This window comes from Muntiacus reevesi, chromosome 10, assembly GCF_963930625.1.
Source record: "Muntiacus reevesi chromosome 10, mMunRee1.1, whole genome shotgun sequence".
In the NCBI taxonomy this organism is placed as follows: domain Eukaryota; kingdom Metazoa; phylum Chordata; class Mammalia; order Artiodactyla; family Cervidae; genus Muntiacus; species Muntiacus reevesi.
The window spans coordinates 1,905,336-1,932,937 of NC_089258.1; the positions used below are offsets into that span (position 1 = coordinate 1,905,336).

The 27,602-nt window shown below is 56.4% G+C and overlaps 1 protein-coding gene across 2 annotated transcripts in view; it reads right to left on the minus strand.

The window, feature by feature from the left end:
- Positions 1–26,644, minus strand: part of GFRA2 (GDNF family receptor alpha 2) — a 102,998-nt gene extending 76,354 nt beyond the window's left edge. For both annotated transcript variants that reach the window (XM_065946776.1, XM_065946775.1), the window contains exons 1-3: positions 25,938–26,644; positions 20,676–20,990; positions 12,943–13,026 (exon numbers count right to left, since the gene is read on the minus strand). In XM_065946776.1, the coding sequence (XP_065802848.1) occupies positions 12,943–13,026; positions 20,676–20,990; positions 25,938–25,977 (439 nt within the window). In that variant the 5' untranslated portion in view covers positions 25,978–26,644. The remainder of the gene's footprint in view (positions 1–12,942; positions 13,027–20,675; positions 20,991–25,937) is intronic.
- Positions 26,645–27,602: the final 958 nt, after the last annotated feature.

Genomic DNA, 27,602 nt, shown 5'->3' on the forward strand with positions numbered 1-27,602 from the left:
CCCAGGCATTTTTGGAAACAGGTCAATCCACCAAAAGTCAAGTTGATGAATGGCAAATTCACAGCAAATAAAGTCGAAAAAAATCAATTGCTTTTGAATATCATTTTATATTTTGACAAATTATAACTGCTGTCAGAATCCTTTCTGTAAATGGCATACCAGTCTTGATTTTACGTTTCTAATAATTAAAAATTAAAACTTCATTACAGTATTTCACATTTGAAGGGACTTTTTAGCCACTTTTGAAGGCTCTTTGTCCTTTTAAATATAGTCTTGGTGTGATTTTTTTAATATTTAGGATTTTTACCATTCTCATACCTTTTCCCACAATGGCCTATCAGTTTTAATTCTGTTTGACAGTTAAAAGCCAAAATTGAGCCATTTCATATTGGTGTGGTTCACCTTAAGTCTTTGTCAGTTTCTTTTACTTCTGGTGAATGAAAGTAGGATTAGAAGCACCAATCATAAGCTAATTTATTTTTACTGATTATGAAATATACCTTTCTTGCTCTAAGAAGTCAACATCAACTCCCAATGCTTAGATTCCCGAAAAGCTGAATATATCTTAAAAAACAACAGTGAAGACCATTTGCAAAAAAAAAAAATCTTCAGAAGCCATGAAAATCATTCAAATGTGCATTTCTAAAAGCTTTAAAAATAACGAAAAGAGTGACTTCCCTGGTGGTCCAGTGGTAAGACTCTCTGAGCTTCCAAAGCATGGGGCACATATTCCCTGGTTGGGGAAGTTAAGATCCCACATACCAAAGGGCATGGCCAAAAAATAAATTTAAGGGGGGGAAAAAAGTAAAATAATAATAATGAAAAGAAACAGGTTTGGCAGATCCATAAATTAGTAAAATCAGTGACGCGGTCATTTGGCATATTGATTTTGGAAGCAGCGGCCACTGAGCAGCTTATAGACAGCTGACCACTGGGCCCAGGATGGTGGGGGTCCTGTTTTCTCCTCAGGGCCATGTTTGGGGCATCTCTCCTCCTATGGGACTCCTGATGCCAGTCCCCCCCAGCTGCTTGATCATTCCCTGCTGCCCCTCTCGTGAGTGACCGCACACCCAGCTCACTGTCCTCCCTCCGCCCAGTCCCGCCACCCTGCCCAGCAGCTGCCCTCCACACTCGGCCTCCCCGCCTGACTCAGCTCCCCTTTCATCGCTGGCCCTGGCTTCAGCCTCCTCTGCGCAGAGAGCCCCTGCCTCCCTCCCCGTCTACAGTCTCCCTAAGTGACTTCATGGTCCCGTCTATATGCTAACGATTCACAATCTGTATATCAACTCTGACCTCTCCCAGAACTCCAGGCTTACATCCAACAGCCTACTTGCCATTTCCAGGTGGAGGTCTAACTAGCATCTCAGTGTCCACGTGGCTGAAAGAGAACCCGGGATCTCTGCTCCCCGCCCCCACCTGCTCCTTCTGTCACCTTCTCCGTTCTGGTAAACAGTGGCAGCAGTGTTGTTCAGGCCTAAATTATCAGATCCCAGCAGATCCCAGCTCCGGGCATCTTTTTCTCTTTGCTGTCATATCACGTGAGCAACTGCAGCAGCTCACAGGCTCTCCCTGCCCCCTGATCCACCCTCCCATGGCACAAGGAGAACCTTTTCAAAAACATAAATCATACTGTGCCATTCTGGTATTTGAAATCCTCAAAGGTTTCTCATTACTCTTAAAAGGAAATCTTAACTCCTCAATGTGCCTGCGGCATCTCAGGGATTGGCCCCTGCCCACCTCTGTGCCCACCCCCCAAATCATCACTGTCCCAGCCCACCTTCCCGAAGTCTCACCCCCCACCACACGGGTCCCCACCTGTGGCTTTCACCTGCTGTCCCTTCTGCCACTCCCAGAATTTCCCACAGCAGCATCCTTCCCGGGAGTCACACTTGGGCATTTCCAATCCAGAGTCGCCACAAGACACCTTTGCTCCTCATTCGGTTTTAATCCTTACTCAGCATTCATCACTATCTCACTTATTTTTGAGAATTTGCTTGTTGGCTTGTTTGGCTTTTCTCGGTCTCAAGCTAATCGAATGTAAGCTCCATGAGAGCAACAGACTCCTCTGTCGTGTCCACTGGATCAGCGCATGGCATGCAAGGGATGCTGCGTGAGAGATGGACTCAACACTCGCCTCTGCAGTTTGGGTACCGAGAGTCCAGAGCCAGCAACATAACCTCCTGACTGTAGCAAGCTGCGGAACTCACAGGGAGCTTCAGTCTGTTCATTTCTGGTGATGGGGAGAACGGCCTTCCATCCTCTAACACCCCTCGGTGTTCACCCCTGACCCCCACTCCCAGGGCTCCCCCAAGAGGTCAGAAAGGGCCTGGGGGCAGTGTCTGTTCCCCAAGGGAAGGACCAGCATCGCCCACACTCCCACTCAAGGCTCTCCATCCCTGCCTCCCTCTCCTCCTCCCCTCTCCACGTGCAGACGGGGGCCACCGCCAAAACTCATAGACACACGTCACCCAACACACACACCACCCACACACGTGTATCACCCAACATACACACACACCACGCACACACAGCTCCACATACACACCACCCCACCACCACCACACACACACACACACGCCCCACACAAACACAACTCCACACACATGTATCACTCTACATACACACACACCACGCACACACAGCTCCACATACACACCACCCCCCCCACACACACCCCACCCCACACACACACCATCCCACCCCACACACATACCACCCCACCAACACCACACACACCACCCCACACAAACACAACTCCACACACATGTATCACTCTACATACACACACACCACCCCACCACCACCACACACACACACGCCCCACACAAACACAACTCCACACACATGTATCACTCTATATACACACACACCACACACACACAGCTCCACATACACACCACCCCACACACACACGCCCCACCCCACACACACACCACCCCACCAACACCACACACCACCCCACACACAAACACAACTCCACACACATGTATCACTCTATATACACACACACCACACACACACAGCTCCACATACACACCACCCCACACACACACCTCCCACCCCACACACACACACCACCCCACACAAACACAACTCCACACACATGTATCACTCTACATACACACACACCACCTCACACAGACACACCCCCACCCCACACACATACCACCCCACCAACACCACACACACACAGACACACACACGCCCCACCCCACACACACACCACCCCACCAACACCACACACACACACGCCCCACTCCACACACATATATCACTCTACATACACACATACCACCCCCCACACACAAACCACACATACACACACCTCCCAGGCATTCACCGAACACACTTATACTCCCCACCTACACACTACACACATGGACACGCGTGACCCCAGTCAGACCTGTTCCTTTCTCTACACATTCATGGGGTTAAAAGAACATGCTGACAGACATAGTTGGCAGGATCATTCCCAGAACAGTAAGCCAAATCCTGCCTTCTACCCAGATAAATAAGAGGAGCACAGTCCCTGGCTAAGCCAGGAGGAGCATGAGGGGCACCAGGGTGGGAGGAGGGGTGGACGGGGTGATGCTGGGGGGAATGGACAGAGCCCTGCACGCCAAGAGTGCAGGGTGAGCCTGGAACCACCCTCACCCCCGCCGCTGGCAGAGCCTGTCTGTCCACCCACGGGGAAGCAAGTAGGTACCCCTAGAAGATGCTATTTGAAGGGAACCAGAAACACTTTGCCCAACCAAGACCTCACCCCAACCATAGCACCTGAACCTCTACCCTTAAAAACCCTCTCATTGGGTTAAATACTGTTCTCTCCTTTCTTCTTTCATGGACACAAAGAGAAGCAAACATGAAGCCACCGGCACTCCGCTCACACCTTCTGCAAGCAAATCCTCCTGGCTGGGGAAGCCCGGGGGAGAAGAGGAAATGAAACGGAAGGGAGGAAGCACTTGGCACCCCGATGGGGAAGCCGGCCTCCTCCCATCGGTCCCAACCGCTGATCAGCATGGTCAGAGTCATGGGTCACCACCCCCCCACACTTCCCCCATCCCCACAGCCCCTCACCATGCCACACCACCTCCTAGGCCACCAGACACACTGTCCCTGGAAGGGGCGGTGGGAAAGGTGACAGAGCCGCAGCTGAGGCCCAATTTTCGCTGATGCTCAGAGACTCTGACAGCTGTTAGAAGAAGAATGTGATTTTGAAATTTAAATAACACGCTTCTGCATTCGGCTCAGGCAGACAACCTGAGGATAAGCAGTTTATCGCCTGAGCCACCACGCAGGGGGGCAGGGAGATGGGCTGCAGTTCACCGCCCCCCACCCCCGGCCATCCCCTGCCCTGGGTCCCCAAAGCCTCCTCACAGGGGCTGCCTTGGGATCGAGTCCCTCTGAGAGGCACCAGCTGATCTGCTGGGTCTTGCTTGCCATCTTCAGCTCAGCAACTTCAGGGGAGGAGGGGCGGGGGGGGCCTCAGCGGAGCCAGGGAAGGGAGGGAGCCTCCCAGGGCATCCAACAGAAATGAGCCAAGCCCAACTCTCCAGGTGCCCACTCATGCCACTCCAGTGACCTTCACGGGGGACTGACTCTGGAGCCCAGGGCTAAGCCGCTCCCTCACCCAAAGCCAGCTCAGCCACACCCTACCAGGGACTCGACCCGAGTCAGTCACGCTGAGTTCTGTCCCAGAGAACTCCTGAGCGAGAGTCCCAAGGGAGGAGACCCCGAGAGGCCAATCTTCCATCTGCCACAAGGGTCTCCAGTCACTGTCCTGGGAGCCCACCAGACCTAGAAGTGGGGGTAGCCTCCAAGCCACGATTTCTGCTGGGATTGTGACCTCAGATCCCACTCTCCTCCTCCAAGACTCTGCTGAGTGCCCCCGGCGCCGCCTGCTGCTGCCTCCCGTGGGCTCTCAGGGCCACACTAGCACCATGGATAAACTACCTCATGGGTCTCAGCCGTGTCTACCTGCCCCAAAGATCCAGTGAGGACACGGTCTGACTCGCTTCAAAGCAGCATCGTAGGTAGTGCTGGCATCACACCGAGATCCACCTCTTCCCTGAAGCCCTCAGAAGCCCCCAGTCCCTCTCTAAACCTCAGGGCTACTCTACAGGCAGCCCACGCGGGACACCTCAGACCCACCTGGACCTCTCAGCCAGCCTTCCTGGTGCAGCTCTAAGAGCTCACGCTAAACCACTAGCTCCCGCCAGCGCCTGGCAGCATCGCCCGTGGCCACCACCTGGGGTGCTCCTGGGCTCCACCGCCTTCTGGGGAGGTCATCACCCATCCTGGCAGCGCTCCATTTTACAGATGAGGAAAATGAGATTCAGTCAAGTGATCCACCCTGTAGTCAGTCATAGGGTCCAGCCAGGATTCAAAGTAGGCCCAGCCCAGCAGGTCTCTAGTCCAGGACCCTCTGTGGATGGGTGTCCATGCCAGCGCTAGGCACCCAGGGGAACAGAGATGCGCGGGTGCAGTGACACAGAGACCAACAATCACAGTGCAGTCATATTCATGACCCCAACACGCAAGATCAAGCACTGTAATAAGAACGAAGAACAAGGGTGCAGAGGGGGAGGGTGGTGTCCCTCAGGGGCCACTTCCAAAGCTTCTGGGCAAGGGGAGGGTTCCCTCCTCTGCTGAGGCCCCTGCAAAAGGACCAGTGGAGCCTCCAGCTAGAACACCCCAGAGCTTTGGAGAAAAGGGAACCCTCCTGCACTGCTGGTGAGAATGCAAACTGATATAGCCACTATAGAGATCAGTATGGAGATTCCTTAAAAAACTAGAAATAAATCTACCATATAACCCAACAATCCCGCTACTGGGCATATACCCCAAGGAAACCAAAACTGAAAAAGATGCATGCACCCCAATGATCATCGCAGCACTGTTTACAATAGCTAGAACATTCAAGCAACCTAAATGTCCACTGACAGATGAATGGATAAAGAAGTTGTGGTACATATACTCAATGGGATATTACTCAGCCATTAAAAGGAATGCACTTGACTCAGTTCTAACAAGGTGGATGAACTGATAGCCTATCATGCGGAATAAAGCATCAAAAAGAGAATGATAAATATCATATGTTAATGCATTCATATGGAACCTAGAAAGGCAGAAGGGATGACCCTAACTGCGGGGCAGCAGTGGAGACGCAGACGCAGAGAACAGACTTGCAGACACAGGGAGGGGAGGAGAGGGGGTGACAAGCTGAGAGCATGGTGTGGAAACATGTACATTACCGTCTGCAAGATCAGACAGCCGGGGACATTCACTGTGTGACTCGGGAGCTCAAATCCAGTCCTCTGCGACAATCTAGAGGCGGTAGGACGGGGTGGGGGGTGGGAAGGGACGTTCAGAAGGGAGAGGACCAATGTACACCTGTGGCTGACTCATGCTGAGGTATGGAAGAAATCCACAAAGTATTGTAAAGCAATTATCCTCCAATTAAAATTTAATTAATTAATTTTTTCAAAAAAGAACATCCGAGGAGTGCAGTCTGGTGCCCCGTGATGACCTACCTGGGTGGGTAGGATGGGAGGGGAGACTCAGAAGGGAGGGGATGTATGTACACACAGGTGACTCACTCTGCTGTACAGCAGAAACTAACACGACATTATAAACCAACTATACGCAAACAAACAAAGCAAAACAGAAATTTCCTAAAAAAAAAAAAGAACATCCTCAGGCCTCTCCTGACTCCATCCAAGCAAGACAGCTCACCCCAGAGGCTCACAACCAACTGACACTGTCACACCCATCACTTCTTCCTCTAACCACGAACAGAAGGCCCGAGCCAGGCCGCTCACCAGCCCCCTGTGTTTCCACCACGAACAGAAGGCCCGAGCCAGGCCCCTCACCAGCCCCCTGTGTTCCCACCACGACAGAAGGCCCGAGCCAGGCCGCTCACCAGCCCCGTGTTCCCACCACGAACAGAAGGCCCGAGCCAGGCCGCTCACCAGCCCCCCGTGTTCCCACCACGAACAGAAGGCCCGAGCCAGGCCCCTCACCAGCCCCCTGTGCTCCCACCACGACAGAAGGCCCGAGCCAGGCCCCTCACCAGCCCCCTGTGTTCCCACCACGAACAGAAGGCCCGAGCCAGGCCGCTCACCAGCCTCCCGTGTTCCCACCACGAACAGAAGGCCCAAGCCAGGCTCCTCACCAGCCCCCTGTGCTCCCACCACGACAGAAGGCCCGAGCCAGGCCGCTCACCAGCCCCCCGTGTTCCCACCACGAACAGAAGGCCCAAGCCAGGCCCCTCACCAGCCCCCTGTGCTCCCACCACGACAGAAGGCCCGAGCCAGGCCCCTCACCAGCCCGCTGTGTTCCCACCACGAACAGAAGGCCCGAGCCAGGCCCCTCACCAGCCCCCTGTGTTCCCACCACGAACAGAAGGCCCGAGCCAGGCCACTCACCAGCCCCCTGTGTTCCCACCATGAACAGAAGGCCCGAGCCAGGCCCCTCACCAGCCCCCTGTGTTCCCACCACGACAGAAGGCCCGAGCCAGGCCCCTCACCAGCCCCCCGTGTTCCCACCACGAACAGAAGGCCCGAGCCAGGCCGCTCACCAGCCCCCTGTGTTCCCACCACGACAGAAGGCCCGAGCCAGGCCCCTCACCAGCCCCCTGTGTTCCCACCACGACAGAAGGCCCGAGCCAGGCCCCTCACCAGCCCCCTGTGTTCCCACCACGACAGAAGGCCCGAGCCAGGCCCCTCACCAGCCCCCTGTGTTCCCACCACGAACAGAAGGCCCGAGCCAGGCCGCTCACCAGCCCCCCGTGTTCCCACCACGAACAGAAGGCCCGAGCCAGGCCCCTCACCAGCCCCCTGTGCTCCCACCATGAACAGGAGGCCCGAGCCAGGCCCCTCACCAGCCCCGTGTTCCCACCACGAACAGAAGGCCGGAGCCAGGCCGCTCACCAACCCCCTGTGTTCCCACCACGAACAGAAGGCCCGAGCCAGGCCGCTCACCAGCCCCCATGTCCCCACCACGAACAGAAGGCCCGAGCCAGGCCCCTCACCAGCCCCCTGTGTTCCCACCACGAACAGAAGGCCCGAGCCAGGCCCCTCACCAGCCCCCATGTTCCCACCACGAACAGAAGGCCCGAGCCAGGCCGCTCACCAGCCCCCTGTGTTCCCACCATGAACAGAAGGCCCGAGCCAGGCCGCTCACCAGCCCCCTGTGTTCCCACCATGAACAGAAGGCCCGAGCCAGGCCGCTCACCAGCCCCATGCTCCCACCTGATCACAGTGAGCTAAGGCCACAGAGGCCCAGCAGGCGCCCCAGGGACCCACCGGCCCCTGAAAATCGCCCAGCCACCTCCCATCGCAGCCCCCACGCAGCACGAACATGGGTGGAGGGAGCCTCATGTCACCAAAAGCCATGCAACCATCTCCCATAAACAGGCTCCAGGCCACCCTGCCTGAGCCGCTGACGGCCGTGAGAAGTCCCGGCACTGTCCGCTGTAAGAAGTGAAAGGTGCTCAGTCGTGTCCGGCTCTTTGCGACCCCGTGGACTACACAGTCCATGGGATTCTCCGGGCCGGAAGCTACATGTCTGAGCCCAGCGTCCAGGGGCTGGGCCAGGCACCCACACGCAATTTCTCAGTTCGTTGTTCTTTAGTCACCAACTTGTGTTCAACTCTTTGCAATCTGACGGGCTGTAACCCGGCAGGCTCCTCTGTCCATGGGATTTGCTAGGCAAGAATACTGGAGCGGTTTACCCTCCTTCAGGGCATCTTCCTGACCCAGGGATCGAACCCATGTCTCTTATGTTTCCTGCATTGGCAGGTGGGTTCTTTACTGCTGAGACACTGGGGAAGCCCAAATTTAATAGCAGATATCTGTATTTATTGTTGCTGTCTTCTGTCCACGGGATTTAAAACCTGAGCAGGTAGGCACTGCCATCAGTCCAGCATTGTGTAAGAAGAAACCAGGGCTTAGAGCTGAAACACAGAGGAAGCCTGAGGAACATGATGGGCAGGGGGAAAAGCAGGGCTGAGTCCTGGTGTAGACGCCCCTTCACTTGGGGCCTCAGTTTCCCTTCTGCCAAATAAGGGGTGGGTTTAGATGATCTCTAAGTCCCCTTCCAACTATAGGAAAGACAAGTTTGCATAAATTTACGCTGCATCCACGTATCTGGCAACACCTGCATCAGGTTCCCAAGGCCCTGGAGGCCCCCGGCCTCACCAGGATCACAGAAAAAGCCACTGACAGCCCAGGCAAGGCCCCTGCCTGCTGCTTCCCCCTGGCCCTGGGGCATGGCCCAGCGGCCAACAGGGAAGCCACTGCCGGGCCCGCCCCGGCCCTTCATCCTCACTTCTATGGTCTAGCCCCATGTAGACGAAGCATCTCCTTTCCCTCACTGTTCGCATCACCCCTCACAACCTCTGAGAAGCCCGTGCACCACAACTAGAAAGTAGCCCCACTTGCCGCAACCAGAGGGGAAGGAACAACGAGAACGTGCAGAGGAACAAGGACCCAGCACAGCCAAAAATAAACAAATAAGGGGTCAGTAGCCACTTAGCACCAGAGACACAAGAGCACCCTCCCCCAAGTCCCTGGGCTCCAAATGGGAAGATTACAGCCTGCAGAACTCCCAGTTCTGCCCCTCACCACAGCCTTTCCACATCAAGATGCTGGAGGGGGCCGCCTAAGGCCACATATAAACACGTGGAAGGGTAGGGGCAGTCGTGTTGGGTGGCAGCCTTATCATCGTGAAGCATCAGCGCAGGACCTGGGGTCTCCCAGGCCGGGCCTCCCCAACCAACGAGCCACAGGTGGGTCATACTCTGCCCAGGTACTGACCTCTCAGCCTCCTGGGCAGCCAGGCAATGGCCATGACCATCTGAGCTCCAATCTGCTCTACTCCATCCTATAGATGTCAAACAACACCATCGTTGTCTGTGCGCCTGGATGAGTTCAAGCCTGCTCTAAGCTCACACCTAGAGACGTAAGGTCTGGAGCAGGGAAGTGACCTCCCAAGCCCATCAGCTGAACTGCGGCAGAGACTGCGCTGGAATCAGGCTCCCAGCTCCCCACTCAGCCTTCTTTCTGCTGCGTGCCCCCTACCACGGTCTGCTTGGTTTCTTGGTGGCCAGGTTTCCCTCAGATAGAGCCATCCATGCACCAACTTGAGAGCTGCCCTGGATGAAGCAGGGGCAGCGGGGGCAATGAGGGGGAGCCTTGCCCTCACTGTGGGGAGTGGTCCCCAGAGCCCAGGGATCCAGGGTCGTGCAGGGCCCAGTTATGTCTGAGCAGCAGGTAAAGGATGCTGATTGAGTGAGCTGCAGACCAGCAATCTCCTCATTTGTCTTGTCAACCTCCTTGTCCCACAGAATGCCAAATCCATTACAGAAAGATTTTCTGCCAGGAAGATACTTAGTGTCAGTCCAGGAGAGAGTGGCGGTCCCAGCTCCGGTGAGGACCTCTGACCTTCAACCTCCAGGGAGCAAGCCAAAGCCATTTCTTCCCTGGAGGTAAAACCAATGGCTCCCGCCCAGGCAGTGGCACCCCAACTTGGCGTGGGGTGGGAAACAGGTAGGTGAGGCTGCTAGCACTTCCCCATCACAGCATCCACATGCCAACCACCTCCTCAATCTGCTGGAGGCCCCGAGCACTGCCTCCAAAAGAGTGGCCCAAGGTGGTTTTCTATCTGAAACTAATCAAGAGATGTGAGAAGCAAATGTCTGTGCCAGGAGGGGCCTCAGTCAGTCCATCAGCGAGTTCAGCCCCTTAGAGATGGGCAAGATCCATCACAGAGTCATCACAAAGCCATAAACAGAGACAAGATGGGTACCTCTGCCATCACCCCATCGCGGGGTGTGAGAGTGAGAGCCCAGGGCAGGCCGCTCCACGCAGGGACCACCAGTGAAGTCACCATTCCATCCACCGCCATCCCCGCCACTACCAGTGCCCCAGGGCACAGCCAAACGGTCAGTCTTTGGCCACTGCCTCCCTTTTCATGGGCCCCAGGATTTCTCCCACCAGGGACATGTGTATCCCCACCTCTTAATCCCCACCTCTTAATCCCTTAGAGCATGCCTTTTCAAGAGAAAAGGAGGGTATCAGCCCTAAAGGAGCAAAAATGGGCTCCTGGATAAGCAAAAAAAAAAAAAAAAAAAGGGAGATAGGACAGTGGCATGTGGCCCTCCAGACCTCAAGCCTATCAGACAAAATTGTATTACTTGGCATTGGCTATGGACTGAATTGTGTCCCCACCCTAAATTAATGATGCTGAAGCCTTAAACCCTCAGTGTGACTGTATTTGAAGACAGGGCTCTTAGGAGATCATTAAGGTTAAATGAGGTCATAAGGGTGGGGCCATGATCCAATAGGATTAGTGACCTCATAAGAAGAGGAAGAGGTCTTTATCTCTCTCTCTCTCTCTCTCCCCTCTCTTCTTTTCTATCTCCCTGCTCCAATCCCCCACATCCTTCCCACCCATCCACACCCGCTACCCTGTTGAGGACACAGTGAGAAGGCTGTTGTCTGCAAACCATGAAGCAAGTCCTCTCCAGAAACCAAACCTGCCAGAAACCTCGACCCTGCACTTCCGGCCTCCAGAACTGTGAGATAATGGACTTCCATCATTTAAGCCATCCAGTCTAGGATATTCTTCTATGGCAGCCCCAGCAGCCTGAGACTATTTCTCTGTTTAGAATTAATTTTTCTCCTTAAAGGGGCAACAATGAAAAAAAGAAAAAGTTTGGGAAACACTGTCCTGGAGAATTCCTCATTGGAAAGGGCCGAGGGCGTCCCTAGAGTCTCATTTCGCAGTCTAGAGTCACGCTTCTCCACTGGCAGTGACTGTGCCCCTCAGGGGACAAGTGGCAGTGTCTGGAGACGCACGGGGTGGTCGCAGTTTGGGGGGCTGCTCCTGGCATCCAGGGCGTAGAGGCCAGGGACGTAGCTAAACACCACACGCGCACAGGACAGCTTCTGCCACAAAGAGGATTACCCAGGTCAATGTCAACGGCACTGCTGTTGAGAAACCTTGGTTTAGTGCAAAAGAAACTTCGAAAGGTTTCACATACTGTCACAAAGTGCCTAGAAGCCTGAGATTTGGGGCCCTACACTCACAGGTCTTGGTGAGAAAGCCCACCCTGGTCCCCTGTAAGCATGACTGGTGACTCCAGGAAGCTCATCCCAGCCTCTAAGACCAGAAGGCCCTTCCAGTGCCCAAGTAGGGGTAGGCTGCCCTAGGCCCATTGGTCACCCAAAAGCCAGAGGGAACAAGGTCAAGAAGAAAGATCCAAAAAAAACTCACAGGGCTCCTACACACAGACCATGGCAAGCACACTGGAGCTCAAATGAGCCTTCTCCCTTCCTAGGCAGCCCGAGGCAGGAGCGGCCAGGCAGCAGAGGCTCTCCTCAGAGGGATTTCGGAAGCAGAGCCCCCAGGGGAGACGAGAGTTTCCCAACAGAATGGACGATGGTGACAGGAACACAGGCCACCTCAACTAACAGCTCCCACGAGCCCAGCAGCATGCTGAGCCCAGGTCAATCACTGGTTCATTCTGACCGTACAACCACCCAGCAAGGTAGGTGCCCTCCCCTCTGCACCAAAGAGCAAACTGAGGCACAGAGGGGTTGAGCAACTTTACCAAAGCAGAACAGCTGGGAAGAACCCCACCAGGCAAGATGAGTGACAAAATGGGAAAGCAATACCAGATGTCAGACTCAAGACCTCCGGCATGGCAGGTCATTCTAGGCCATTCCCATAAACACTCTAGGCCACACACAACCTCGGTGGTGGTGAGGAGAAGGGGGGAAGGTGTCATGGTGTTCTCTTTACAGATGAAGACTCCAGGCTTGGAGGTATTCAGGGGCTTACTGGCGAGCGGACATCTCACCCAAGCCCCAAGGTTCGATCTGCCAGCCCCAGGGGACCTGAGCAGGACTGGCAAGGCCCCAGCGCAAGCCCACTCACCTGAGAATATTGAAGCAAGCCTGAAGATGTCCGAGAGGCGGGCGGTCACTGGCTCATAGGGTGAGGCTTCATAAAACTCCTCGCCTGGAAGAGAGAACCGCGTCAGGCCAGGCTCACATCCTGCCCAAAGCACTGCACACTTCATGTGGGTGAGGTATTTCTCTCCAACCAGAGCAGATCAGACTGCCCGATACAGCTCTCTCATGATTCCCCACATGCCCCGGCCTCTTGTAAGGACTTCCGTATGCTTCTGGAAAGAAGACATGGGGGAGGTGGAACCCTGATAGCCCATGGAAGGCCAGGTATTATACAAATCCCAGGTCATTTAGTACAACTTCCTCATTTCACAGGAGAGTGCTCTGACGTGGCCCAGAGAGGTGAAGCAACCTGCCTGAGATCACACAGCTCCTCGAGGCAGACCTAGAGCTACCTGGCCCTGACACTAACATCCTCTCCCATCACACCAGGCTGGCTCTGCCCAGGCTTACTTGGGTGCACACATCCACAGTCATGTCTGACTCTTTTGTGACTCCATGGACTGTAACCCACCAGGTTCCTCTAACCATGGGATTCTCCAGACAAGAATACTGGAGTGGGTTGCCATTTCCTTCTCCAGGGGAACTTCCCAACCCGGGGATTGAATCCACCTCTCCTGCATTGGTGGGTAGATTCTTTACTACTGAGCCACCTGGAAAGCCCATACCCCAGCTTAAGGGGACAGGATTTCCCCATTGCTTCCCACCATGTCACCAGGAGTGATTGGCTGAGGTCCACCGGACTGAGGCCTGACCAGTGACTCCTGTATGCCTCCCGACCTATCTTCCCCCCGACCTGCTGCCTCTCCCCCAGACTCTGGGGTGCACCAGAGGCTCGAGGATGTGAATGAGTGACAGCAGATAAATAGCGGATGACTGCCCTGGAGACCCACCACCACCTCAGCGGGACTCCTGCCCCCTCCGCCAGTGACTCAGCAGGAAAGGGAAGATCCTCGAGACGGACATGATGGTGAGGAGAAATCAATGGATAATCACTCAGACTGTGTGTGCACGCGGAGGGGGCAGGTGATGACCACAGCCTCACACATTGATTTCCCGTCCACCTGAGGCCCACGGCCACAGGCAAGCTCACCACCTAAAGAGAAGTCCATGGGGGTGGCAGCCCTGGGGGCCACCTGCAGGAAGGGGCCGGCCTCCAGGAGGGCGGTCTTGGAATCTGCTTGTTCAGCCAGGCCCCAAAGTCACCCACAGGCTAGCCCCTGACCAGCTCTCTGCTGGTCCAGGGACGAGGCATCTCTCCACTATACTAGGATGACCCTCCCAAAAAAGGGTACAGACCCTCCCCCAGAGGGCATGAAGGAAGAGCATGCCCCCCGAGAAGTGGCCCCACCCTCCACTGTACCTCACAAGAGCACCCTCAGGCCCCGCCTGAGCCAGCACACAGGGCACCTCACGCACAGGGGGTGCCCACTGGAACCTGCCTAATCCAAAGGTGACTCTTTTGTCCAGGCCTGTCTCCAATCCCACCTCTCCCCGGGGCCTGCAGGGCCATCACGGGCTTGCAAGATCTCAGCAAGCTCTCCTGTTTGCCCACCAGCACTGGAGAAATTCCCTGGGGTTGGCGTGCCAGCCATGCTAGCCAGTGCGAACAAATAACGAGAGAACTTAGGAAGCGCTTTTGTAACAACGACGAGGTTATGCTGTGCTTTCTTCACACCAGCACTATAAGAAGCGCTTTAGATGTACTAACTCATTTAATCCTCTTAATTTCCCCAGGGGCTAGGCACTCTTATTCTCCCTATTTTTCAGATCAGGGACTGGGGCATGGAGATGCCACAGCACTTGCCCAAATCACACAGCTGGTGAGTGGCAGAGCTAGCTTTCAAACCCAGGCTGTTGGCTCCAGAGTCCAAGTACTTAACCAGTATGAATACTGCCTCCAAAAATAAAAGGTGTTATTGAAACCAAATTCTTAAACAAGTACTACCAACCCTGAAGATTCATTGGAAGCACTGAGGCTGAAGATCCAAAACTCTGGCCACCTGATATAAAGAGCCGACTCATTGGAGAAGACCCTGGTGCTGGGAAAGACTGAAGGCAAAAGAAGGGGGCAGCAGAGGATGAGATGGTTGGATGGCATCACCAACTCAATGGACATGAGTTTGAGCAAACTCAGGGAAATAGTGACAGACAGGAAAGCCTGGCATGCTGCAGTCCATGGGATCGCAAAGACTCGGACACAACTGAGTGACTAAACAACTCTTGCTTAACTTTCCACAGAGCCGTCTTCTCCTTGCTGGCCCATTCCCTACAGCAGGGTCTGTCCTTCCCTGCCGCATCTGACACAGCTCTGTACCTGGGTACAGACGGGCTAGTATGACTGATTGACCCAGGGGGTGGATCTCTGGGGAAAAAGAGCCTCTTCCATGACTGGTTGGGAGGGGCCCATCCTATTTAAATCAGTTCTCCTTGCCCGCTCCTGCAGCAGAATTCACCATTGGGAAACCTGGGGCCTGCCTGGCAGCAAGACTAAAGTCAAACCCGGGATGTCAGACTCCAAGCCCATGAGCTGGGAGAGGACATGTAGGGAGAAGCCTGTGCACTTCACATTTGCAGAACCAGGATGACCTTTAACTTCAGCGTTGCCACTGGAGGAGGCAAGAAGCCTGGTCTCAAGTGTCCTGTGCAGCCAACAGTGACATCCCTCCCCCCACCCCCATGTAAATACTGGTGATTACGGGGGCATTTGTGGCAGAGGGAAGACAAGCCCAAGGCCACAGCTCTCCCCCAGGGCAGCGGTCACTGCTTAGTAGCTCAGTTGTGTCCAGCTCTTTGTGACCCCACGGGCTGTAGCACACCAAATTTCCTTGTCCTTCACTGTCTCCTGGAGTTTGCTTAAACTCATGTCCATTGAGCCAATGATGCCATCCAACCATCTCATCCTCTGTCACCCCCATCTCCTCCCCCCTCAGTCTTTCCCAGCATCAGCGTCTTTCACAATGAGTCGGCTCTTCGTGTCAGCTGGCCAAAGTACTGGAGCTTCAGCTTCAGCATCAGTCCTTCCAGTGAATATTCAGGGTTGATTTCCTTTAGGATAGACTGGTTAGATCTCCAATGCAGTCCAAGGGGCTCTCAAGAGTCTTCTCCAGCACCACAGTTTGAAAGCATCAATTCCTTGGCACTCAACCTTCCTTATGGTCCAACTCTCACATCCATACGTGACTACTGGAATAATCATAGCTTTGACTATATGGACCTTTGTTGGCCAAGTGATGCCTCTGCTTTCCAGGACAGCAGAAGGGGGTCTACTTAGAGGAGTCAGGGGCTTGGTCCCACCAGCAGCTTGCTGTGTGCCCCGTGAGGCTTACCACACCTCTCTGCATCTCAGCTTTCTGCTAGAATGATCTCGAGGCCCTTGGCAGTTGGGACTGTCTGAGAGCTCAGCTCCCAGCTCTGCCCACACGCTGAGGTCCTCAGTCCATGCAATGAGCTCAGCCTCAGGTGGGGAGGTGACAGGTAGGGCCTCCCCTTCAGAGGCAAAAGGTGGGACCAAGTCTCCAGGAATTGCATCCACCAGTAGGGACCCTGGAGAAGCGAGAATCTAAGTGCAAAGCCACGTGAGTCTCTCCACTCCTTGATCCCCTCACCCACCCAGGCCCAAGTCAGGTTATCAAGAATGCTAATGATCCCTGGTTCAGGAAGACCCCCTGGAGGAGGACATGGCAATCACTCCAGTATTCCTTCCTGGAGAATCCCAAGGATGGCAGAGACTTGTGGGCTCAGTCCACAGGGTTGCAAAGAGTTGGACACAACTGAAGTGACTTAGCACACGCACACACAAACAAGGAATAGAGAGGAAGTGCCTGCATCTTCCCGGGAGACCACTCTTCCCACTCCACGAAGAGTCCCCTCTCTGGAAGACTCTGTCCCTCAGAGGAACGCCACCTGCTGTTATTAATAAAAGGCCTCTAGGTTCCCCAGTCAGCCTTGGACAGAAACCGCTGGCCCCAAGACCCAGGGGAGGGGACTGAGCAGCCTGCAAGGGGCAGGGAGCATGGTTCTGAGGAAGGAGAAAAGCAGGGGCCTGACTTTCTAGAGTGGACCCAAAGAAGGGCCTCCCAGACTGCAGGTGCCCACACAGGGCCCACGGCTTCCTCGGTGCTCTCGCCCTCGGAAGCACACCATGGGTGTTTAACAGATGTTTCTTGAGTAAATGAACCAACAAACCATCTCAAGCACTGGGATCCAGAGACTCTACAGTCAGAGCTCTCCTGGGTTAAAAGGGTCTTGAAGACGTGGCAGAAGGCAGCATAAAATGCGTATTATGCTTATTGTTGTCATCAAAACACCTCACCGCCCGGCTCCAAGCAAGGTCCCCAGTGCACTGATGTGGTGATGCCGAGGTTGCCAGTTCAATGGGAAGGGTCTCCAGTGGCCCACCCAGCTCTCCAGCCCTAAACTCTTCTATCCCCTCCCTTCCCATTCTGCACCTACAGCAAACCCACCCACCTTCTGCCCAGTCTCCCTTGGGTTGAAACTAAAGGCTGTGGAAAGAAAGCAAAAACCTAAACAAACCAGCTTGTTGAATCGGGCCCTTTACTGTTCTTTGCACAAGGAGAAGGAAATGGCAACCCACTCCAGTATTCTTGCCTGAGAATCCCAGGGACAGAGGAACCTGAAGGGCTACAGTCCATGGGGTCGCAAAGAGTCGGACATGACTGAGCAACTAAACAGCAACATGGATTTGTCAGTTTCTGTTATGTGAGTTCTGTAAGAAGTTAAACAATTAAGTCTTATTTGTGATAAATGTACATTCTGTGCAGGGAGGCAGCCTGGGAGTGTGGGGGGAAGCCAGCTCCTTATCTCAGAGAACAGAGAGCCCCTCACTTGGTGAGTTCCCTCTCTTTGCTAATTGCAAGCTCTAGGATTCCAGGTTGCCAGCAACAGAGAAGTTACCATTCAGCTCATGAGGAATTATGTTACTAATGGTGGTAAGACTGTTAATCATTCCAAGCCCTGTTTACTCCTAATTTCAGGGCAAATTTGAAACCTGAGCCACTAGTCAGGAACCCAACACTGTCCAGGCTCCACCCTGGGCCAGCTTCCTCCTGCCCCTCCAGCAGCTGGGGCAGGGGAGGCAGGGTGATGACCCTCAGAGTCCAGGCTGACACCTCCCCTCCCCCAAGCGCACAGTTCCACATCACACCCCTCTCTCTTCTTCACCTCAGCCTCTCCATCGCTCCTGTCCTACTTTAGAACTTAAACTACTCAACTCTCTCTTTTTTAAAAAAAAGGCATCCTTTGTTCTTCTCTATCTTCACATGCTTGCTAAGTGGCTTCAGTCGTGTCCTCTCTTTGCGACTGCATGGACTACAGCCCGCCAGGCTCCTCTGTTCATGGGATTCTCCGGGGAAGAACACTGGAGTGGGTTCCCATGCCCTCCTCCGGGGGATCTTCCTCACCCAGGAATCGACCCCACGTCTCTTTTGTCTCCGGCATTGGCAGGTGAGTTCTTTACCACTGAGCCACCTGGGAAGCCCTTTATATTCACACCAGAATTCAAGAAGTCATCCACAGTCATCATTTCCAGTTCCCCAGCTCCCAGGCACCCCCCTAAGCAGGCTCCTACTCCCAGGGGCCACCTGAGGTGCTCACCCCAAGGGCACCAGGGACACGCTCCATCCCCCTCCTGTTGGGCCTGAAGTCTTGGAGGCTGCTGATCCTCCTTCTTTCTGAGAGTGAGTCCTCCCAAGGGGCTCCCTCCCACCTCACCCCCAGAGCCACCTCATCACCCCTGCAGCCCATCTTTCAATGGCAGTGACCCCAGTAGCTCAGTTCCTAACTCCCTCCTAATGTGACTGTACCCAATCCCTTGGCCCCAGTTACCACCTGCAGGCTGCTGGTGACTTCTTTCTTGTTTTTTATTGTAGTTGATTTACCACATTTTTATTTATTTTTGGCCACACCCTGCAGCATGTGAGATCTCAGATCCCCAACCAGGGATCGAACCCACAACCCCTGCATTGAAAGGCGGAGTCTTTATCACTTCCAGGGAAGTCCATGCTCATGACTTCTCAACCCTAACCCCCTTCCTCACCTGAGCCCCAGCCCTGCACACCCAGCTGTCTATAGGGCAGGGCCGATGAGGGGCATGTACCCCAAAACAAATGCATATCTCCAGCCCTCCCCCGACTCAACACCTTTGCCATGACAGGCCCCCTTAGCCACTCAGCTGCCCCACACAGAAGACTGACTCCTCTGGCCTTTCACCGAGACCCGCTGATCCCACCTCCTGGGCAGCTCTTAGACCCTTCTCTCCTACCACTGTCCTCGTTCAGCCCCCATATTCCTGGCCTGCACCACAGCACTGGCCTCCAGTCTCTCCAGTCTGCTCTCCTACTGGAACCACATGAACTTTGTCCTGAAGCAGAGATCATCACAGAAAACCTCCTAGGCGTGCTGCTCACCACATCCACCACATCCACCACACCCCCCTTCCATCTCTCCTCCTCCAGCCCCACTTCCACCTGCCTCTAGGTGGCGGTAGTGGTAAAGAACACATCCGTCATGCAGGAGACAAAACAGATGAGGGTTCAATCCCTGAGTCGGGAAGATCCCCTGGAGGCGGACATGGCAACCCACTCCAATATTTTCGCCTGGAGAATCCCATGGACAGAGGAGTCTGGTGGGCTAGAATCAGACACGACTAAAGCAACTTCGCACCACTGAGTTACCTGCATGTCTGTAAGGAAGGCCGGCTAACCTGCATTATATGCCACCCTTTGCCCAAACTCTGTCCCACACCTCCCACACTCGCCCCACATGCCTTCACGAAGTAACTGCGCCTCACTCTCTAGTCTCAGCCTGAAGGCCGCCTCCTTCAGGAAGGCTCTCTAGCTTTCACAGAAAGGGGTTAGATGCCCTTCTCTGGCTCTTCCAGAGCACCCAGCGCTTTCCGACAGCCCTCACTACATCACCAAACGAGTCCCTGACTTATCCATGTCTACCCCAGACTAGAAGCTCCACAAAGGCAAGCGCTGCCCCAGCTGCTCTCGACTATTAATGCCTAGCAGCCAGGAAACTCTCAGTAAACACCTGTTGAATTAATAAATGAATGTCCAACCCAGGAGGCCTGCAAATCCTCCACACCCTAGTCTGGAGCGGGAGGAGGTGGGGGAGGTGGTTGGTGGGTGAGAGGCTTACAGGTTCGGCCTTGGACCTCGGAGGAGGGCTTGCCTAGGGCTCTGGGACCTGCGGCCCACGTGCCCTCCAATCCCTGCTGATGGTGCCTAGGCCAGGCCAGGGGTCAGGAAGCTACCAGAAGGGCAGACCTCCTGGGAGCAGGAGGGCAGAAAGGGGGCAGCAGAGAGTGGCAAGGGCTGGATTACTCACATGCAAACCTCACAGCTCCGCCCGCACGCACCAGTCCCTTCTCTCTCCTCTTTCCGCTTCTCCATCCACCTGGGCACTCTGGCCTCACCTGCCCTTGTTACCACGACACACAGCCGGCCAGCCATCCTTGGTTCACTCCCCATCCAGACCCCCATCCCCCCTCATTCCACCACCCTGACCCTTTCTCCTCCCTACCTCCTCCTTCGTCTGTCTCTCCAACAACATCTGCCCCTCTAGGTCAGATGGTTAGCTCCTGGTTGCCCAGGAGGTGGAAGGAGACACAGCTGGCCAGCCTGTCTCATTACCAGGCCCTCCCGCTGAACCCAGGACCCTGGCAGGGCTTACCCTCGGTCAGCCCCAGGTGGATGCTCCAGTAGATCTGCAAGCACTGCAGCTCCTTCTTCATGCCCCGCTTGCAGCGGCAGTCGTAGAGCGGGCTCTCCTGCAGCACCTCCAAGGCTGCCTGGCACTCCTTGTTGGCCAGCATAGTGTTGCGGTCCCGGCCGGCCAGGCACTGGCGCAGCGTGCGGTAGCGGGAGCTGCAGTTGGATTCGGCCGCGCACAGCTCATTGGCCCGGACACAGTCCACTGGGGGGCGCCAGCCGTGGAGCTCGGGGCCCTGCAGGGGGGAAGGGCTGGCCAAAGAGCGGAGGGTCTCGTCTGGGTGGTGGGGAGGGAAGACAAGCGTGAATGAGGGCCGCAGTCTCCGACCCCAGAGGCAGGCCTGGGGGCCCTTCTGGGAGAGCCACACCGGCTCTACTCGGCACAGCGAGCCCAACTCAAAGCTGCCTGCCCCAGCAGGTCAGGGCGAGCGCTGCTAAAGGGGCCCAAGATACCACCATCTCTCCTCAAACCCCAAAGAAGAAAAGTTGTCTTCTGCCCTGGCCCTACGCGACCCTTTCCTTGGTTCCTTCCATGGCCTTGGGCCCAGGAGCACAGCCCAGAAGAGCCAGAGGCCCGAGCCAGACCACAGACAGTCTAAGATGCCAGGAGTCCAGAGAAGGATCCCACGGCCTCAGCAGAAAGCTGGCGGCTGCAGGGCCTCCTAGGGCAGGCCAAGGGGAGATCTCGGTTTCAGAGTAGCCAGGCCTCCTGCCAGCAACCTCGGGTCCAAACAGAGGTCTGGCCGAGGAACCAGGTAGGCTGACTGGTTAACTTTCACAGCCTGTTAGGCTCTCAAAGACCAGATCAGTCCCCACATCCCACCCTCAGAAAACTGAGGCCCAAAGAAGGGACGTGACAACTCAAGGTCACACACAGGCTAAAACGGCCCCTCTGACCCCCAGTCTATCCATTTGGAGTCCTCAGACTTCATAAGGAGACACGGAGAGACAAGCCCGACCCCGTGGTCTGAGGAAAGCTCAAAGGGAAGCATTCCTCTGGGGGACCCGGCCCTCCACACCATCCTGTCCAACAGTGTGGCCAGAGACAAAATCCACCATGGAGACAAGTTCCACCCCAGCCCCCCAAAAAAATGCTGGGGACCAAGCAATTCCATCCCACCACTCCCGCAGACACCTCTCTCTGTCTCTGTCTCTTTCTCATTTCTTTTCCTCTTTCCTCTCCTCCCCACCCTTCCTTGCTACGCTCTCCCGGCCTCTGCTTCTTTCCCCTCTTTCCAGAAGTCAGCTGCAAGCGGACCCCGGCCTCGCACATGGACCCTGCCTCCCCAGCATGGCCTCCAGTGTCCAAACCCACCGTCCTCGGAAGGGAAGGGGTGGGGGAAGGGGATATGGAGAGGAAAGGCACAGAAAGTGCCGCTAGGTCCTTCCGAAAGCAAGCTCCCCAAACAGACATCATCCAGTCCCCTGGTCCCCTCCAAGCCCCTCACCCAGATCCTGCCCCACAAAAAGGCCGGAGCCAAGACTGAATTTCCCAAGACCAGAAGAGTGATAGTGGGGGGCTTCCTCCACTCCATTCTGCCCCGAAACATAATAAGATCCTAGCAGAAGTCTCCCCCATCCCCTAATCCCAAAGAATCTCCTCCATTTCGACCCAGAACTCCCACTTCTCCTTTCTCCCAGGAGGCCCTGCTCAGGGAGCAGCTAGCACAGGGAGGCAGCGACACCTAGAGGCAAAGCGCTGCACTGCACCCCTGTCCCTACCCAGAGGGCCACGGAGGGGAAAGGCAACTAGGAACCAACTCTTGGTGGGCCAGGCCTATCCCACCAACAGAGCCAGGAGGGGGGGCGGACCTGGGGTGGGGAAAACCTCAGGGTCCACAACAAAAGACTTTCTCCAGCCACCAGAACTCTACCTCACGACAGGAGGAGCTGACAGTTATGGCCAGGCTTGAGCAAGACCACTAAAGAAACCAGCATGGAAGGTGGGCATAGACAGTGAGGCATCTGCCCAGGGTAGGATGGAGAAGCACCCTCCCGCCCAAGCCCAGGCGGGGGCTTTATTGCCAGGCTTCAGCAAATTCCTGGGTCTCTAAGCAGGACTCGGGTGCAACAGGGCCCTCTAGGATCAGCTCTGTTACCCGGCCTCACCTGTACCTGCTGTCCCACCTAGCCAACCAGGCAGCCAGGCTGCTGGAGCCTTAGGACCGGCCCAGCCCTGGGCCTTCCACTGACTCTCCTCACCCCAGCATCCCAGCAGGCGACTCCCCTCCCACCTTGGCGTTACCTGAGGCTGCACAGTGGGAGATGAAAGAAAGCGGCCTCCTCCCCAGGCTTAAGCATCAGCACAGGAGCCTATAGGGAACTGGGGCAAAAATGACACTTCCTTCCTGCCCTACAGGTGGGCCTACAGCCCTAAGGGACGATGCTTACAGAGTCCTGGGCTCCTGTGCCTATAGCAAGGGCTTCTCTCTTCCTTTCAGCTCCCGGCAGAGAGATGCTCCATAGGAGGGTCAGTGCATTTTCCAACCAAACTCCCTGACCACCACCTACCCCTGACTCTTCTCAGTGGTGCCATGACCCCCAGAACCAAGAAGTCCAGCCAGAGAAAGAAATCATGGCAACCTGGTGCCTCTGGCCAAGCATTCTAGGTGAGTAAAGGTTGGAAGGTATTCTGGTGATGTTTCCAAGTCCTAGATCAGGAGAAAACTCGGATCTCTCAAGGAAAGCACAGACATGTGGAACAGCTTTTAGAGACACAGCGGGGGCTGTGAGACCACACAGACCTACAGCCATCCAGGTCCATCAAGTGCCCCGATGAGCGCGAGGACGCCAGTGGGAGGCGGGCCCTCTGACCAACCCCGGGCCCCACCGCCATCACTTTCCCCATCTCACTTTCTCTCTGAGTTTGTCAACACTGGAGGTCAGGATGGCTGGGCCAGGAAGGCATGCCCACGCCCAGACCCCACTCAGAACCTTGGCAGGAACACACCGAAGGCCCCTGCACCTAGGAACGTGCTTCACTCTATCCCCGACTGAAAATGCCCACCCCACCTCTCAAGCTCCAGAAAAGCCTCTCCCCAAAGCCAACTTTCCAACCAACTCCCAACTGTGGGCTCCTTGCCAGGCAAGGGCCCTGGGGCTGAAATTTCCTTAACAACCAACATATCCCTCGTTCTCGGCTGGCCTAACACAGAGCCTTTCAATGTCCTGTGGTCACTCAGTCAACACGCACCCCAGCTTTGAGAAGGGGCTTCTCAAGAGAAAGGAACTGAAAGGATGTGACCCCCGTCCCCTCCCCGCCAACTTTTCCTCCTCTCATCCCCACCCCCACCAGGGTCACAGACACCAGGGAGGCCATCTCTGAGCAGGACCCCAGGCACACCCCACAGGCTCAGGACGGTCTCTCCTCAGGCCCCTAGGCTGGGACCCCCCACCTCTGCTGGGGGGCTGGGCCTGGAGATGACTGAGGGGCCATCATCCACACCTGGGAGCCCTGCTGGCCTGGGGTGTGTGTGCAGCTCAGAAGCAAGCAGTCTGGCTGCTTTTCCTGAAATACAATTTTCTTTTCTTCTTGGCCCTGCTCATTCTTGGCCCCAGAAAGCTGGGTTTTCAAATCAGCCGTGGGAGAAAAGGTCAGCTTTTATAATGGCCCCTCCGGAGTGAGAGGGTTGCCGGGAAAGGCTTACAGGAGCACAGTGGGGCCCAGAGCAACCATCCCGGCCTCCTCCCTCAGCCCCTCCCACCTGAGAACACTATCCCAAGAAGAGCCACCTCCGGGCTCCCTGAGGCAGGACTGTGAAGGCCACACCCTAGAGCCGGGCCAAGCCCCATGGCCCCACGAATGCAGGAGGGGGAAGGGGAGGTGGGGCTGCAGAGGGCCCAGGGCCCAGGGCCCGATCAACAGGGACTGGACTTGAATCCCTGGTCCTAGTCAAGACACTTCTTAGGACACCCCTCATGGCTTTCTGTGGCTGCACCTACCCCCCTCCTAGGCCTTCCCTCTCTCCTCCTCAAGGAGGGAAAGCGTGCTCTCGTGACCCATCTGGGCAGGCTGGCTCACCTGGCCACACAGCAGGCCAGCAGGCCAAGGTGGTAGGAGCAGCATCCACAATGAAGCAAACGTGTGGTCCTTACACACACACACACACACACACACACACTTACTGGGGCAGCAGCCGTGCCTGGGACTCCTGGTCGGCACCAGCCTTTCCAACACCCACTTTTACTCACCTCCACCCCCAAGAACGCTCCCTCTACACCCTCTTCCCAAGCAGCTGAGATTTCTTGCAGCATAAAAAAGGGGCCAGGGATTGGGAATTCTGGGTGGGAAAAAGACAGTCGGGATTCAGGGGCACCCAGGCAGCCCTCCCTCCCTGCCCTTGGGGGAGAGGGCTTACAAGAATGAGCAGGTTTTCCCCTCAGCCCCTCTCCTTCTTAACCCAAGGAAGCAAACTTTGGCCTCCCTCCCATCTCTTCCCATCAGCTACCGGGTCCCCGCCCCAAAGGTGGCAAAGACAAGGCGGTGAACTGCGGCTCAAACCCTTCACTCCCGCCCACCTAGATGGCTAGGGTCTGCGCGGGAGGGAGGCTGCAGGGAGGGGAGAAACTTGAAAAGTCTTCCAGGGAGTGGAGCCGCGGGGAAGGGATTCGGAGAGTGGGAAGCGGGGTGTCTTTTCCAGGGGTTGATTGGCAGGTGGGGGGTGGCTGCCAGGACTGCCCCACAGACGTCCATCCGGAGCTCCCGGAGAAGCCCGTACCCTCCACCACGATCGGCTCCAGGAGCCGCCTGGAAAGGTAGGATGGCAGGATTTTCCTCTCCCCGACACGGAGCCTCTCCCCTCCCTCCTCTCTTCCAGATCGAGAGTTGGATTTTTTTTTTTTTTTTTTTTTGGTAAGTTGCCGCAATTTGAACCCTTTATGTTGAGAGAAATGAGCGCTATCACTGCAAGTGAGTGAGCGACTGTGTCTGCGTTCGTGCGCGCGGGGATGGTCTGGATGTTCTAAGTCTCCTTCCCAACCCTGCGCGTACGCGGCCAGCCGCGGCTCGCGTCCCTCCACCCGCATCCCCGCCGCTGGCCCAGCTCGGTTCAGCTGCGCCCGGGCCCGGCTCGCCCCGCCGCGCGCTCTTCCCACCGGTCGGTCCCCCGCCAGCGCCCCGCTCGCCCCCAAGGTTCCAGGCTGCTCGCCGTCGCCTGAACGCGCGCGGCCGCGCAGCCCCCAGGCTCCCGCGGACACGCTGTCCTCGCCTCCCGCAGGTACTCACCTAAAAAGAAGAAGAGGCAGAAGACGTTTGCCAAGATCATGTTAAATAAATCCCACAGTTTTTTCTGTCTTTCTCCCTTGGATAAAAAATAATAATAATAATAATAATAACAACAACAATAATAATAGCCAAGCAGTGATAATCAGCCCCAAATCCAATGCGGAGATCCCAGCTAGTCCGCCGGATGAAGATCCTGAGTCCTGCGATTCTCGCCTTCGGCTGGAGGGGGTGGGGGAAAGGAGGGCGGTGGGCTGCGTCTCGACGCCCCCCTTGCCCACTAAAATCAAATACACACGTATCTGTGTGTGTGTGTGTGCTCTTCAAGCCGACAGCCGGTCCTCAGGTCTGCCCTTCCCTCGGCTCGTCCGGGAGGCGCGAGTCCCCGCGGGTCCGATTCCCCTGCGCTTCCCGGGAGGGGACTGAGGAGGTCGGGGGAGAGGCGATCTGAGAGTGAAGGGCTGGAAGGAAGTGGCGAGGGTGGGGGTCAGAATAAAACGCAAATAAGAAAGAAATCCACCGACGGGTGTCAGCGCCTAGGAACGATCCAGTGGGAGCTTCGAGGACGCGAGACCCGAGTCGCTTCTTTCGCACAAGACGGAGGAAAGATTCAAAAAAAATCTTCTCCCGCTAACCCCTGCTCGTGTCACTTTTTTCTAATGGAATTCCGGTGACCGTGTGTCTCTGCGTGCGTGTGGCTCGCTCTCTCCTCTCCCTCCCTCTCCTCTCCCCGGCGCTCGCTCTTTGCTCCCGCTCTCCCCGGCTCTCCCTCGCTCTCCTCTCCCTCCCCCTTCTCCCTGCTCCTCCCTCCGCCCGCCCCCTTCCCCCTTCGCAGCTCCCTCGCCGCGGCTCTCGCGCCCGCGCCCCTCTCCTCCGCCCCGGGCTCGGCGCTCGGGCTCCCAAGCGCTGGCGGCGCGGGGCGCGGGCGCGCGGCGGAGCAGCGACACTCTGCAGCGGCGGCGGCGACAAGGCGGTGGCGGTGGCGCCGGGGAACGCGGGCCGAGGGGAGAGCTCCGCCGCCGGCTCCCTCTGCTCGGCCGCCCGCCCTTCCCCGGATTGACCTGCAGCCTCGGCCGGAAACTGACCAGCTACCCCGGCCAGGGCTCGGGCTTCGACCCAAACCCACCAAAGCCTCCGCACCTTTCTCTTCCCGCGGCTCCTGCCGCTGCGCGGCAGCCCCCACGCCCCCGCCTCTCCCCGCCCGGAGCGGGCTGCGCCCTCCCACCCCCACCGCCCCCGCCCCCGCCCCCGCGCCAGGGCAGCCCGCTCCGGGAGGCCCTGGGGAGGTTCAGCGGAGGCCCGAGGGTTTGGAGTCCGAGGCTCTTGAGCCAAACCGGGGGCGTAGGGGGAAGGGCGCTAGGGGGAAAAAAAAAAAACCAACCCGCTGGAGTCCGGGTCTGGGAAGGGGGCGCACCATCCGCTGGGCGTCCTTCGACCCAGGAGCCGAGGGAGAGCGTCTCCCCGAAGACGCAAGGGAGATGAACGACCCCCTCCGTCGCCAGCCGCCAGCGTCCCCGCACAGCCTCCTGCCCGGGTCGAGCCCCGCGCCCGCATACACGTGTGCTCTTCATGCGGGGCTCGAGAAGTTTCCCCGCACACCCCCGGCGCCCTCGCCCCCCACACGCCCCAGCGTCGTAGTCCTTCGAGACCCCCCTTCCCCACTGGTTT